General features: G+C 39.9%; 1 protein-coding gene across 5 annotated transcripts in view; it reads right to left on the reverse strand.

The window, feature by feature from the left end:
* Nucleotides 1-16158, reverse strand: part of HEMGN (hemogen) — a 59609-nt gene that overhangs the window by 2381 nt on the left and 41070 nt on the right. The window contains exons 1-4 of one of the 5 annotated variants that reach the window (XM_021927337.2): nt 15712-15850; nt 8990-9123; nt 7094-7187; nt 586-1769 (exon numbers count right to left, since the gene is read on the reverse strand). In XM_021927337.2, the coding sequence (XP_021783029.2) occupies nt 586-1769; nt 7094-7187; nt 8990-9068 (1357 nt within the window). In that variant the 5' untranslated portion in view covers nt 9069-9123; nt 15712-15850. Of the gene's footprint in view, nt 1-585; nt 1770-7093; nt 7188-8989; nt 9124-11296; nt 11317-14644; nt 14668-15484; nt 15569-15711; nt 15851-16158 lie in introns of those variants that run through there. The other 4 variants (XM_021927338.2, XM_017949708.3, XM_021927339.2 and 1 more) reach the window with 4 other exon arrangements.

Here is a 16158-nt window from a genome sequence, read left to right on the forward strand (position 1 = left end):
GTTGCATTATTTTCAAATTGCTATACTTAGAAGAAAGTTTTTCAGGAACAAATCTTGAAATAGAAACGGTTTCCGGTAAACCTGAAATCCTACAGGAATGAGTTCCCTAGTAACAGCTTTGTATTTTACAGCTTTGTAAAATATACAGCTGTATGTTTTACAGCTTTGTATCTCCCTCGGTACTTTGTACTATGAATTTACCTGCCTTCCATTTATCAGGCAAATTAAATTTTCTAGAAAAAGTTCATTCATCAAGCTTTCTTGTTAATGTAGACTTAATTGTTTTTTAAAATATTTTGCAATAATTCACCCTATACTGGGTTCATTTCACTGACTATAGCATCTCATAATGGATGAATAGTATGAATAAGTACTACTGTACATGCTTACATTTTAATTTTTTAACTCTTTGAAATATGCCAAGACATACATTGGTTGCATGAACATATTGTTTACTTAAAACTAGTCAATAAAATTAATAGTATCCATTGACATAACTGAGAATAACCCAGGATTGTCAGAGAAGGTTGTAAATCACTACTCCGGGGGAGATATACCTACCTTGGTGCTATAAACAGCCCTTACCTTGAGGAAAAGTATAAACATCTTTAGCATCTTCCTGGTGTGCTTTAGGATCCTGGCCTTGGGGCCCACCTGTTTCTTGATATGGTTCTGGAAAGCATTCTTTAGGCACATCCTTATTTTTATAGGTCTTAGTAGAGAGGTCTTCAGGCCCCGGGGTTTCTTGGTATATTTCAGGTGAATATTCTTCAAGCTGGGGTGTTTCTTGGTATATTTCAGGTGAATATTCTTCAAGCCCAGGTATTTCTTGATACGTTTCAGGTGAATACTTTTCAGACCCAGGTGTTTCTTGGTTTATTTCAGTTGAATAGTCTTCAGAATGAGGTGTTTCTTGGATTGTTTTATGAGAGGGAGCTTTAGGCACAATAATTTCTTTATGTGTTTTATGAGGAAGGTGTTTAGGTTCAACTGATTCTTGGTGTGTTTTTGTGGAAAGGTCTTTAGGCTCGGCTATTTCTTGTGTTTTAGGAGAAAAGCCTTCTGCCTCAGCTTTTCCTTGATCTGTTTCATTGTATTCCTCTGGTTCTGCTGGGTTTTGGTCTGTGTCAAGAATATAGCCTTTAGGCACATCTGGTTTGGGGTACGCTTGAAGGGAGCATCCTGCCAGATCAGCTGTGTCTTCAGATGTTGGACAAGGGAGGACTTTGGGTACAGCAGCTTCTTGGCACATTTTAGGAGACAGATCTTCTCGTTTATCCATATCTTGGTACATTTTGAAAGGATGGTCTTGAATTACAGCTATTACTTGGCATGCATTAGGAGAGTTGTCTTCAGGTTCCACCATGTCTTGGCATATTTTGGAAGAATTGTCTTGAAGTACAGATATTTCTTGGTACATTTTAGGAGAGAGGTCTTCAGGTTCAGCCACATGTTGGCATGTTTCAGAATGGTTTTGTACTGCTATTTCTTGGTACTTGGAAGAATTCTCCTGATGTATAATACTTTCTTCACATATTTCAGAAAAGTGTTCCTCAGGCACAACTTTTTGCGGGGAGGCTACTGAAGGAAATACTTTGGTTATGCTCCCTAGTGGCTCCGTTTTTTTCTCTGTAGGTGCCAGTTCTTTCTCCACTATTTCCTTTTCTATCTGTGACTGAGGCTCCACCTTCAATTGTGTATTTTGTTGTCTCTTTCTGCCTCTTTGATTTCCTTTTCCTGTTCTCTGCTGCTTGCGTTTTTTCTGTTCTCTGCAGAAAGAACAGAATTAGTGTCAGCAATGGTGCTACAGAATTCAAATAAATGCTTGTAATAACAGTGCCAGGTCCCCTACTGCCTCATTGCACAAGGATCATGAACTCATCACTTAATCTCTCTGGGCCTCAATCTCCTTGTTTGTAAAATGAAGGAGCAGCTCTAGGTGTTCTCAGTTCTTAGGAGAGGGAATGTTTCTCCAGGACTTCTTGGCATTGATACCTTGCTTACCAGGAGCCTTCTTGGTGAGGGTAGTGGATGCACGCATGTGTATGAACGCGCGTTTGTGTGTGTGTGTTACAGCATATTCTTAAAGTTTGGTTACGGAAAATAAATAATTCCCATTACAAATTAATAGAGTGGCATTCTGGTTTATACACTAGTCTCTTTGCATTTAGTCTATGTGTGTTACTTCCCTACGCCTGAGTAAACTCATACAAACCAAGTTTCTAGACCTGCAATCCAGGCACGGCTCCTCATCTGTGCAGGCTGCAGGTGGAGGCTATATATTGCTTGATTATCAAATACATTGTTTTGTGTAAAGAATTCTAAGTTGCTACAGTATCTCTCAAATGAGATATATTGTAAGTGGGTCAAAGGCTGCAAAAACACTTCTTGAAGTTAAGAAACCTGGTAGATAGGCATGAGTGGCCATATTATACTTAATCCTAATTAACAAATTAAAGATCTAGAAGATGAAAGGATATGCATGGAAATTGCAGCCAGTGACAAATTGTTAGGCACTGCAAATATAACCAAATACAGATGGCTAATACAGATGGGCTGGGGGCTGGGGAAAGTACTATAAATAAGCATTTCATCATTTTTCTAAATCTACTGAAATTCTGTTTCATGCTACCCGCTCTATGGAGCCTTCTCTAACAGACTACAGGACTAAAATGTTCTCCCAGCTTAGCTCTCCTATAGGACTTACTGTGAGTACCATGCTAAAGACTAGGAATGCAGGCTGCCTCATACTGTAGTTATTTCTGAAGAAACTGTATTTCTTTTAGTAAACATTTTAGACATTCTTTGGAGATAAAAACCAGAGTTTTTTTTGTATCTTTACAGTGCCCATCGTTCCTTGCATATTTAAAAAAAGTATGCCCTGTTCCATTTTTTTGTATATATTTGAAATTTCCATTGTAAATAAGTGTTTTTAAAAGATTACCTCACCAAACACAGTTTGAAGTCAATATCAAAAAAGCATATATGTTCACTTCTAATATGAGGCTATAGAAAAAAGAAAAAAGAGATACAGATGTAACAGAACAGTCTAAAATAATATTGAAAATTATATTTAAAAAAGGAAATCTAGGTCAGGCATGGTGGCTCACGCCTTAATCCTTGGGAGGCCAAGGCGGGTGGATCACGAGGTCAGGAGTTCAAGACCAGCCTGGCCAACATAGTGAAACCCCGTCTCTACTAAAAATACAAAAATTAGCCAGGCATGGTGATACGCATGTGTAATCCTAGCTACTTGGGAGGCTGAGGAAAGAAGATCGCTTGAAACCAGGAGGTGGAGGTTGCAGTGAGCTGAGACTGTGCCACTGTGCTCCAGCCTGGGTGACAGAGTGAGACTCCATCTCAAAAACAAAAACAAAAATGGCCGGGCGCAGTAGCTCACACCTGTAATCCCAGCACTTTGGGAGGCCAAGGTGGGCAGATCACGAGGTCACGAGATCGAGACCATCCTGGCTAACACGGTGAAACCCCGCCTCTACTAAAAATACAAAAAATTAGCCGGGCGTGGTGGCGGGCGCCTGTAGTCCCAGCTACTCGGGAGGCTGAGGCAGGAGAATGGCGTGAACCTGGGACATGGAGCTTGCAGTGAGTCAAAATCGCACCATTGCACTCCAGCCTGGGCGACAGAGCAAGACTCCATCTCAAAATAAATAAATAAATAAATAAATAAATAAATAAATAAATAAATAAATAAATAAATAAAAAGGAAATCTAAAGATGACGGTTATGGCACCTCAGCATTTTGAACTATTACTACAAGTAACCAAGGTGACAAGATAAATTATAAAATTCTTATAAATGTTTTGAAAAAGATATTAATAGTATACCCAAATTCCTTAGGAAACACATATTTTTTCCTAGATATTAAATGTGAAATAATTCATTATTTAGGTATCAATGTGAGGAGATCTGAGTAATATAATAGTCCATGTCTTCCCTGGTAGTTTTTCAAAAAATACAAAAAATACCTATGTGGCATAAACTTTAGTCTGTAGTCTCTCATGATTGTAGGCAAGTCACTTAACCTCTACATGCCTTGGTTTCCTTGTAGGTGAAATAAGGTAAATAATATCTGCCCAATTTCATGTGGTGGTTATAAGAATTGTATATAATGACTTACATGAATTAATTATTCAAATATAAATTAGGACTCTAATATAAATATAGGAAACTCTTATAGTGCTTGTGTATGTCAGGCACTGTTTAAATAATTTAGTTATTTTGTTATCTCATATAATCTTCACATCAGTCTATGAAGTAGATAGTATTATTTTCACTTTGCAAATGACAAAACTGAAACACAAAGATGTTGAGTAACTTGCCCAACACTTGTATTTGATAATCAAGCCATATACATTATCCACCTGCAGGCTGCACAGATGAGCCGTGCCTGGATCGCAGGTCTAGAAACCCTGAGTATGAGTTTACTCAGGGGTAGTGAAGTAACACACACAGACTAAATGCAAAGAGACTAGTGTATAAACCAGAGTGCCAATCTATTAATTTATAATGAGAATTCTTTCTTTTCCATAATATTTCCAAGGGTTCTGGCTACGAAGTAGGGGAACCAGGCTACAAATCTAGTCATTGTGGCTTTAACAGCCTGGCTCATAACCATGCGCTCTGCTGCCTCTCTCTGAAACTAATAAAATTGCACTGTATGGTATGTTGTAGTGAGAAAAGAGGGCGCAGGCCTCAGCATTATAGAGATGTATCACCAGAGCAAGTCCAGCCAGCTGCCAAGAGGCTCACCAAGGTGTTATCCATTTGAGTGAATACCCTCAGCCCAGCAAGCCCAGAAACCTGACTCTGTTAGCACACTGAGACTACTTCCATTTATCAGGGGCAGAGCTCATCAAGCAGATTTAAGGAGACTTACATATAAACCTAAAGACCAATTTTTAAATGAACAGAAATACAAAGTCACATAGTTGAAAATACCTGGGCTGGCCAGGCACAGTGACTCATGCCTGTAATCCCAGCACTTTGGGAGGCCAAGGTGAGTGAATCACTTGAGGCCATGAGTTCCAGACCAGCCTAGCCATCATGGTGAAACCCCAGCTCTACTAAAAATACAAAAACTAGCTGGGCATGGTGGCCGGTGCCTGTATTCCCAGCTACTTGGGAGGCTGAGGCATGAGAATCACTTGAACCAGGGAGGCAGAGGTTGCAGTGAGCCGAGATCTCGCCACTGTACTCCAGCCTGGGCAGCAGAGTGAGACTCTGTCTCAAAACGAATGAATGAATGAATAAAAGAGAGAGAAAAAAGAAAAGGAAAGGGGAGGGGAGAGGAGAGGATGGGTGAGGGGTGGGGATGGGGAGAGAAGGGGGAGGGGGTGGGGGCAGGGGAGGAGAGAGGAAGGGAGGGGAGGAGAGGAGAGTACCTGGGCTCTGGGCTCGCAAACAAATGCACTGTCTCTGTAGGTAAGTACTTGGGAAGCCAGATAATGATTGGAAGATTGCTTAGTGGGTATGGAATTTGGGAGCTAATTGGATAATCTTCAATAGACCTGCCACAGGACCCCAGTACAAATATTTCTACTGTAAAATAATACACCTGTTCCTAAAAATCCTCACTTTCTGCAAAATTATCCTCTATAAAGTTACAGTGGTTATGGAGGTGGGGCAAATAGGCTTGGGACAAATGATTCAAAGCTTTTGCAACATTTTAACACTAACTAAAACAGTAATTGGTACCAGGAGAGAGAACTTGCTTGGTCCAGACAAGTAGTTTACTGTGGCTGGAGGCTGCCTCAGGGGATAGTAAATACAAATATAGTGTAATTGCAGGCTTAAAGCTGCTGAGACCTGAGCTCTGAGCCAGCGGGGTTGCCATTAAGTTGGGCACAGGAGAGAAGTGCAAGCTGCCACTTGGTGGAGAGCTGCACAAGTCTGGTGTTGTGCCTATCTGGGGAAGGAACCCTGCATGCCGGCTGAAAAGAATCCTGCCTATACAACAGCCAGGCTGAAGGCTTTTTTTTCCCAACTGAAGGCTTTAATTCTCTTCCCACTATTCTGGCTTCTTTTGACTAGGAAAAAATCATGAACCGACACAGCTCCCACATTATACTGACATTGTTCTCCTATTTATCAATCATATGTGAACTTGGTGTTATAGAAACATCTGTTGTAGCAGAACAGACAGTGCTCCATAGTGGGGTTTGGGGGTTTAGAAAATGCCCTTCATTAGGAAAAGTGCTTTGCTTAAATTAGTGGTTCTCAACTGGGGGTGATTTTGCCTGTCTCCCGCCAACCCCACCCCAGAAGACCTTTGACAATGTTTGGAGACATTTTGTTGTCACAGCTGGGGTGGAAGGTGCTATTGGCATCTAGAGGCCAGAAAATGCTACAAAACATCTGCAGTGCACAAGACAGCCCCCGACACAACAAGAAGTTCTCCTGCCCCTAGTGTCAGCAATGCCAAGGTGGAGACACTTCGGCTTAGATGGATGCTGCACTTTTGGCTCTTTGGGCTCCCCTTCCAAGCAAGCAAGTCCCCAGTTGTCACAATCATATTTGAAATGGATGCAATTAGATGCCGCCTAATTTACAATCATGTTCTTGTACCCCTTTCCTGCATTTACATACAGGTGAACATACAGGTTATCTAAACTCTTTGTCACTCATTTACAGGGAATGTTTTGGCTCACTCCATGGAGAGTTAATCACACTCATTCAGTAAATATTTAGCTAACAGAAAGCTTGGAGAACAATCTTGGAGGCTTCTTCAATGATGCTTCCCACTCCCAACAGGGTGCTTCTATGTTTATATTACCACAGGAGCTAAACGCCAAGCTTCTCTACAATATAATTTGGTTGCTCAGTGCTTTAATTAAAAGAGACCAGGGAAAAAATTATGTTCCCACCATGTTACCAGCTGTGTGTGTGACTTTCGGCAAGAGATTTAACTCACTGGAGGCTTAGTCTCTGTTTTTCTGTAAAATAGGGACAACCATGCGTGATTTACAGGATTGTTGGAAAGATAAAATACAGTGTGTAAAGTGCACAGCACTACTTGATGCATAACATCCTCAATAAATGTATCAGTTCCCTTTCTCTTGTGGTGCTACCATACCCAAATAGCCATTGTGACGTTTCCTTTTCTTGCACTTCAGCTTTTCTTTTTCTAAGTCGTTCTCTGTTTCTCAAACTCCAGGTTCCAATGACTTCTGTAATAAAATGAAAGTTATTAGAGAAAGTGATGAACCATGGTGTTTATCAGCAAAAGTCCTGTAGCCAAGTGGCAGAATCTCTATGCTAGGTTTTTCTCCTAGCTTTTTGAGGACAAGGACTGCATCTCATTTGTCTTTGTATCTCCAGAAAAAGCCTGAAAGCAGACATTCAGCAAATGTTTTTGAATGAGAAGGTCAGAGACCTACTCATACATAGTATTTGTACGTAAGTGTGCTACCAACCTATTAATTTCTTCAAAATAATTGTATATATTGTACAAATAATGAAAAAAGCAGCCATATTTTGCTGTCTTTAACATGATAATGTGTTTTCCTTTTATTCCTCACTTCTATCCAGTGCTTATATTACACAAAGTTGTAAGAATAGCATAGCACAATTTTATCCTTTTATTAACCTAGCATTATATTAGAACTATTTTCCATGATGTAGTCTTCATAATGATAATTTTAATGACAATATGATACATAGTCTGGTTAATGTACTCTCATTTACCCAATCATTCCTCTTGGATTGAGCATTTAGGTTGTTGCTAGTTATCTTTGCCTTGTATATCAAATTATAATAAGCATATTCATTGCATATAGGTTTTCTTTTGGATTTCTTCCTTAGAATGGTGTTTCTTCAAGTTCTTTGGAAAATTAAGAGTTTGATCAAAAAAGTTTTTGCTGCCATCTAAGGTTGAGAAAAACTAATGAGTCTTTGATGTAGAGCTTCCTAGAGCCTGTGAAGTGATACGAATCCACACTGGGACCTCTAAAGAATACAGCATGCCCCTTGAACAATGGTTCCTCTTGTTCTTGGGATAAGGGTTATTTATAGTGAAAAATTCTACCTTTATTTTTACTAACCTCTAATTAAAATTGACAGTTCCTTCAATTATGAATGTAGGTAACAAACCACAGTAGTTTTGGCAGTATATGACTTTTTTTCAACTTTTATTTTAAGTTTAGGGGTATATGTGCAGGATATGCAGGTTTGCTACATAGGTATACACGTGCCATGGTGGTTTGCTGCACAGATCATCCCATCACCTAGGTATTAAGCCCAGCATCCATTATCTATTCTTCCTGATGCTCTCCCTCCCCCTCAGCATATGACTTTGTCCCTGTAAAGAAATCACACATTTTTATATCACATTATACTTGTTGCAGATACCTTAAAATATTACCTACAGGCTATGATTTGACTTGATACTATTATTAGACCCACCACTGGATATTGTAATCTATAAATAATCATATATATTACTATATCACAATTTTTTATTTTGATATTTGTATCTTAATATAATTATTTCCTTTGTAATCTTATATATTTAATTTTATGCCTTTAAAACTTTTCTTCAAAGAAGGAGTCTCTGGGTTCATCAGAATGCCAAAGAGATCCATGTAGCAAAAAAAAAATTTTAAACAATGTCTTAGGGTATCTCAAGGACTAAGGTTCCACAAAACATTTTGAGAAATGCTGCTTTAGGATCGATCCAAGGGCTGAGATTAGTGAGTCAAAAGAATAAGCAGTATTATAGCTCTCACCGCTTATTGCCAGATCTCTTTCCAAAAGTTAGACGAAATTTGTGCTACCATAGTTTTACCACAACCATCTAATGAAATTATTGGATGAACTACCCGATGAAACTATTGGGTAGTTTCATTAGCTTTCATTTAAGTATATTTCCTTTTTTTTTTTTTTTTTTTTGGCCAGATCCATTGAAAAGAGAAAACTATCATACCCTGAATTCTTTTCAACAGCCACCAGCTCTTAAGGTATTTTTCATTACCTGAAGAATGGTTCTCTTCTTGGTGAGGATCAAGTGTCTGATGGTGCTTCAAATGAGATTGGTGCTTTCCCAAATCCATCTTGCTGCAATACCTTCCTGCTATTTTGGTCTGACTTCCACAAGCAGCCTAGATCCTTTTTAAAAATATCAAAAACAACTAACACTTAAAAAAAAAAAAAAAAACCACACACACAAGTTTGCCTGTCACTTGACTTCCCGCCTAAAAGTTTTATCTGGTTGGACCACAACTGCAGGCTAATTCTACTTTCTTTATCACACTGCACAGGTGTGAGTAGGGGAAATGGCTGGTGCTAGCAACCTCTAGCATAGCTTGCTATTTATACAGGGAAACTCTCTGGCCACAGCCTGGCATGGCACAACCTCCAGTCAGCACTCTTTCGGTTCTATCTGCCAGGAAGTGTCTGGATCCGATGTTCCTTTTTACAGATGGAAGTGGCCTGGTGTAGAAAGAACACAATCTAGGCTCCAACCAGCTCAGTGGCCCAGGGCAAGTCACCTCCCTTTTCTATGGCTCTCTTTCTGCATTTGCAAATTGGGTAAATAATTCTTGCCTGCTTCATATGGTTCTTGTTAAAGTAAAAATAATGGATGTGAAAATTTTTGGAAAGTGTGATATATATTAATCTTACATGGTTTTCTGTATGTGGCTTTTTTCACCTTAGTCTGTTGCAAAATAATGTACAGTTTTGCTGTGTATGCTGTTAGACAAGAAATAGACATAAATAACCAAATTAGAAATTCACAGCAATTTTGTACGCCTTTTTGCTCACCGAATCATTCACAAGTGACTCAAGATAACTAGTGAAATCCATTGTTACTCATGTAGGGGAAGGTGAAAGATTATTTCTTAATGAAAGTATCACCACATTATATCCCAGAAATTAAGTTGAAATCATCAAAGGAACCATCCTGCCTCCAAGCAGTCACCCCATTTGTGAAGAAAAGGAGCCACAGACTACTATGGTTCAACTAAGGAAGAAACCCTGAGCACCTCCTGATAAAGGAAGCCAGTCTGGGAGATGCAGGGTTAATATATGTGTACTGGATTCAGATTGAATTGAAGTGAGTTTGAATTCCAGTATTGGCATTCCCTAATTCAGTGACCTGAGGCAAGTTAGATAGCCTTGGAGTCAATTTATCTATCCATAACATGGGGACAATATTGGTATCTACCTCATAAAGTTACTAGGATGATTAAGACCAGTAATCCATATGAGGCATTTTATGTGTGCCTAACATATCGAACTTGGTCAATAAATGTTAGCTACCAATAAAAATACAATAACCAGATTTTGGTAAAGCAAGTCATAGTTTAAATGCACTAAAGAAAGAGAAAGTCTGAAGAGGATTCTTTATAAAGAAAGACCTTTGTAAAGTGAATAGATGCCCACTACTTCCATGGAATCTTAAGGCATTAGAACTGGAAGAGCCCAAAATCATCTAGTCCCTGCCTATTTTATATACAAAGAAACTGAGAACCAAGGAGGAGAGTTGCCTATACTCAGTATTTTATTACTTATTGCCAGCAGCATCTCTTACAGGTTAGGAGATGGGTCATCATTTTGTGTGCTTGATCTTTCCTTGGTATAAAAATGTGTGTGTCATGTAAACATATTAGAGAAACAAGCTGTCAAACACACTAAAGGGTATCAAGAACGACGTAACAAACACCCAAGTATCTGCCACTAAAACTTAACTTGGTTTTTAATTACTAAATCCTAATATTTAGCTTTACCTCTCTCAGTTCCCCAGTCTTTCTCTTAAGTAAATCTGTGTACCTAAAAATTCAGGTAACTTCAGGGAGCCCCTACTCAAAGTAATCCTGCACGGAACAGCAGATATTCTTTGTAATTTATCTCTTGAAAATTTGGATTTTCAGATATGGGGTTTAAAGAACTCAAACTAATTTTAAAAATTACAAAATAGTGTTTTTTAAAATATTGATTCCTTTATTTGATATGTTTTAATTCTTATTAGTTAGGTTGTTTCTTACATTAGGTTAGTTTAATAAAATAACATTATAGAATCCCTCTGGGACACCTCCAGTGGATGCAGAGGTACTTCTTGAATAAAATTATCCTTACTAAGAGCTTGTAACACCCAGTTCAACAATTCAGCAAATTTTACTTAATGCCCCCTCTTGTGCTACATACTGAGTAAGGCTGTGAGGCTATAGAGATGGATGGTGCAGTGCCTGAGCCCTGTGCCCTGTAGGCTCATAGAGGAGAAAGTGTGTACATCTGTATTGCAAGGAAATAATACTCTTTATGTCCTGTTACAACCTACCTAAGTCAATTCCACCCAGTGTTCCCTGTGTCTAGAAGCAGAGTGTGGAGGGTCTGTAAGAGGGTGGGGTTTCAAGTTAACAGTAAATTGAAGGTAATATTGGGTGGAGGAGGCCAGTGGAGAGACACTTTGGAGCAAACTAGATTGGAAGTCAGGCAAGGTGTCTCTGGCATGATAAACAGGCCAGAGCGGGAATTTGAGACAGAAATAGCCTACAGTAAGTTTACAAACCATAGTTCATGGACCCTTCTCTCTGTAGAAAATTCTAATTAGAAATTTAGTTAGAATTCTCTAACTAGAATTTCCAGAATGTGTGTTAGGCATTAAAGTCCACATGTTTTTTCGACAAATGCTGACTTGTTCTAGAGTTATTTGCATGTATACATAAACCTCTCTCTAGGCCACAAACCCTTAGAGAGCAGATACAGCTTCTGATTCACTTTTCTGTCTCCACAGTATGAGCTGGTGGGAGGCTTGGCTCACTGTAGTCCCCATAATCACCCTCACTCCCTGCTTCATGAACATGCAGCCTGGGACAGTACTTTATACACTCAGGGCTTGAGGCTGCTGTGACTTAATAATAGCAATATCATCATCTGTGCCAGAGCTCTTTCTCCCGTCATTCATTCTGTGCCCAGCACTGTCTTATGGGCTAGAGATAGAATAATTGAACAACAAAGTCCCTGACTTTATGAAGTCTACATTTTAATGGGGAGAGATAAAAAATAAGGAAATAAATAAAATATATAATGTATCAGATGGTGATGATTGCTTTGGAGAAAACTGAGCTGGGCATAATAGGATAAGGAAAAGGAGGTTGATGGTGGCTGCTATTTTAAATAGTGTAGTCAGAGAAGGCTCGACTGATAGGGTGACAGGTGAACACAACTGAAGGAGGTGAGGGGCCAGACGTGGCATGCTGATATCTGTGAGGGCATTCCAGGTATAGGGGCACCAGCAAATGGCCCAAGGAGGGGAGTGTTAAGGAGGTGGGATCGGAGAGAAAGCCTATTATTCCCCCTTGTAGGATTTCTACTCTGAGTGAGATGGATAGTCATGGCATGGTTTTGGACAGAGGAGTGATACGATCTGACTTATATGTTTAAAGAATTATTCTGGCTACTGTGTGGGACAGGGGCAGAGGAAGCAAGAACAATCAGAATGGTATTGCAATGATCCAGATGAGAGATGATTAAGGTTTGGATGATGGCAGTGGTGAAGCCATGGTCAGATTCTGGATTAACTTATAACTTGTATATGGGGTGAGACATAAAGAATCAAGATAAAGATTTGTTGTGAACAACTGGAAGGATGGAGTTAGCGTTCACAGGTGAGGAAGATTGGGAGAAGCAGGCTTGGAGGAGATGATCAAAAGTTTCATTTTGGATGTGCTAACAGGTTAGGGAGAAAACAGCAAAGGAGCAGCCAGTGAGACAGAGGAAAACTGGAAAAATATAGTGTCTTGGAAGCCAAGAGGAAAGACTGTTTCAAAGAGGAGGGACTAATCCACTGTGTCAAACTTTGCTAAAGTAGAGGAAGGATTGAGCATTGTCCTAACAATTGATTTCCTAACAATTCAATTCGTTTCAATTAATTATAGATTATGGAGGTGAAGTAACTTGGCCAAGGGCATGCAGGTAAAACCAGCCATATAATTTTGGGGGCGCCCAGTGCAAAATGAAAACACAGGGCTTCTCCTTCAAAAATTGTTAAGAATTTCAAGATGGCTGTAGCAGAAAATTAAACCCAGCAAGTGTTTCACTGGATCCTTGAAGCAGACTTATAACATAGCTATTATTGTCTTCATTTTTTCTGATCAAGAAAGTGATGCTCAGTGCATTGAGTGACATAACTAAGATCACAGAGGGAGACTGGTAGTTTGCACCAGAAGCTGGGCCTTCAGCCTCCAATTCCCCCTAATTCCTTCTTTTTTCTTTTTCTTTTTTTTTCTTTTCTTTTTTTTTTTTTTTGGAAATGGGGTCTCACTGTGTTGCCCAGGCTGGAGTGCAGTGACACAATCACAGTTCACTGCAGGTTCTACCTCCCTGGGCTCAGGTGATCCTCCCACCTCAGTCTCCCGAGTAGCTGGGACTACAGGCATGCACCACCATGCCTGGCTAATTTTTTGTATTTTTTTGTAGAGATAGGGTTTTGACACATTGCCCAGGCTGGTCTCGAACTCCTGGGCTCAAGCAATACCCCTGCCTTTGCCTGCCAAAGTGCTAGGATTACAGGTGTGAAGCTACCAAGCCCGGCCTGGCCCTCTTCCTACTAGAACAAACTAGGTATTGAGGGAGAGAGTTGCTTTCCTGCCTCCTGATCGTCTGGAGCAGCTGTAAGTATCAAGAACTTGGTCATGCATTTCAGAGACCTGACTGAACTGGGCAAATGTAGGAGGGAAGGAAACAGATTGCTGAAACTTCTGCCCTAGGGCCCTTTAAGATGGGCGTGAAAAGGGAGCACAGGAAAAACTAGCTCAGGCCATGTACTGGATGCTGTTTAGTCAAAAACAAGACTGGGTAAAAGTGCCCCAAAGTTAACGCCATTTTAGGCTATATTGATAAAAATTATAGAGCCTCCAAAACCAGAGAGATGAGAGTCCTGGTACACCTTGGTTTGTCATGCCATAGCCAGAGAGACATACTGTGAAGACCATATTACTTGAAAGCATACACTGAAAAGAACGAGGGGTACAGGGCTCTATCATTTTCCTGGCTGGGTAATTTGGGGAAAATCACTTAATTCTTTCTGATCCTCAGTTTCTTCCCTTGTAAAATAGAGAAAGGTAATACCTCATGGGGATTCTGTGAGGATAAAAGAGATCATGAGAGCTTTTTATGAAATGAAAAACACTGCAGATATAAGTCCCATTAACCTGGATGGTGTTAATAGTGATATTAGAGTGTTCTAATCATGCACCTGGGCAATTTTCTAAAATACATTTAGGTGGAAAAGTCGTGGAAGGGAAGACAATGGACATTTGTTTTTCTTAGCATTCCTTCCTTGCTGACATACTTTTTCAAAGCTTTTAAATACTTTTCAAAGACTGGATCAAGCTTTGTTTTCCTAAGTGGAGAAGGAGAGTTTCTTGTTCCCCTCTCTCTCAGTCTGTTGATGCATGATAAATGACTTCTGTCTGCTAAAACAGATGCTGCTGTACACATACAGATAACATGTTCTATAACCTAGAATGGCTGTAGCCTGCCTTTCAGTCTAGTTTGTCCCAAAGTCCCTCCTCTGGAATCCTCCCACAAATACTGCCTTCTATTAGAGTATAGACAAATAAATATCTCTGAATAAACACTGGTGAGTGGTCATTTATCTGGGTAAGAGCAATTCTGGTCTCACCTTGAGCCTCCGCCTTATCTCTGTCCTTTCATTTCTGAACTTCTGGAACTGATAATGTATTCTCAGTGCCTCCTTTTCCCCCTACACCATTTCATTGCTTTACATCTGGAATCTAGCTTTTTCTTTCACACATTCTCTCATAAATCATCAATGATTTCCTAATGGCCAAATCCAGTGGTCTATTCTCGGTTCTTTCTTTTTGACCTCTCTGCAGCTCATAATTCCTCTGAGTACTCCTATCCTCCATAAAACTTGCTCCACTTTTGGCCTCTCTGATGGTGTGGTGTCCTCTACTCTCTCTCCCTTCTCCTCCTCCTTGCTCACAGGCTTCTCTTCCACTCCCCTAGGTGTGGGAGGTGTTTTCTAGGAGTCCCTGATCCTTTTGAGTTAATACTCTTACCCAAAGACAGTTGATCCAACTGTATACTTTTAGCTACTACCTCTTTGCAGATGTCTTCTAAATATGTCTGAGTTCTAAGATCACATTTCCTAGTGTTTCTTGGTTATCACTTATTACCTGGATGTCTCACTGCACCTCAAGCTTAGCATAACTAAAAGCAAATTTATCTTCCCCATTAAAACTAGGCTCCCTGTGCTTTATTTCTGTTAGAATAGTAGTACCATGCCTGGCCATCTAGTTCTAAGCCTTCAAAACTCTCTTTGACTGTGCCTCTTCACTTTGTCTCTCACATTCAGCTAGATACAGTTCTGCCAGTTCTTTCTTCCCAGTGTCCCACTTGCTCATTCCCTCTTTTCCTGTCCTATACCACCATCCCAGAGAGGGGCCTCAACTTCTCACTGGAAGCATTGGAAAAGCTCCATAAGTGGCTATCTGCTTACATTTGCGCTCACCCTCCCGAGTCCATCCTGCACAAACATCCAGAATATTCCTGCTACAGCTGGCTGTGAACCGGTCACTTCCATGTTTAGAATCCTGTAAAGCCTGAGTATTGCCTGCAGAATAAAGACTAAATTTCCGAGTCTGGTATTTAAGTCTAATTTCCCAATGTTTTTTCCCATTACTTTCCTGGAACTACCCAATGTTTCCATTAACTAGTGCCACTTGCCTTCCCTGTTTTGCCGTGAATCTAACACCTGCAGTACCTATCTTCATAACTTCTGGTTGTTCAGTCTTCTTTCGTATGTCTGCGCATCCAGATAGTGAGTGCCTTCATCACAAAGCCTTTGATGATGATGATGATGATGATGATGATGACAATGACAATGATATGATGAGACTTTAGTCACTCTACAAACTCATAATGGGTAGCTGACACTTTATATGCAATATCTCATTTCATTTTTCCAACTAATATTATCCCCATTTCACTGATAACAAAACCGTGGTTTAAAGAGGTTATATCCCGAGATCACATAAGCTCATGAGTGGCAGAATTAGGGGCTCAAAACTAAGGCTGTCCAACTGCAAAGTTTAGGGATTTAACCATTCTGTTCTATTGCCTTTAACTGCCTAGATGTGGTCTCTCCTTTCTGAGCTATAACTGTGCTTGATT

The sequence above is a fragment of the Papio anubis genome, chromosome 13 (genome assembly GCF_008728515.1).
Source record: "Papio anubis isolate 15944 chromosome 13, Panubis1.0, whole genome shotgun sequence".
NCBI lineage: Eukaryota > Metazoa > Chordata > Mammalia > Primates > Cercopithecidae > Papio > Papio anubis.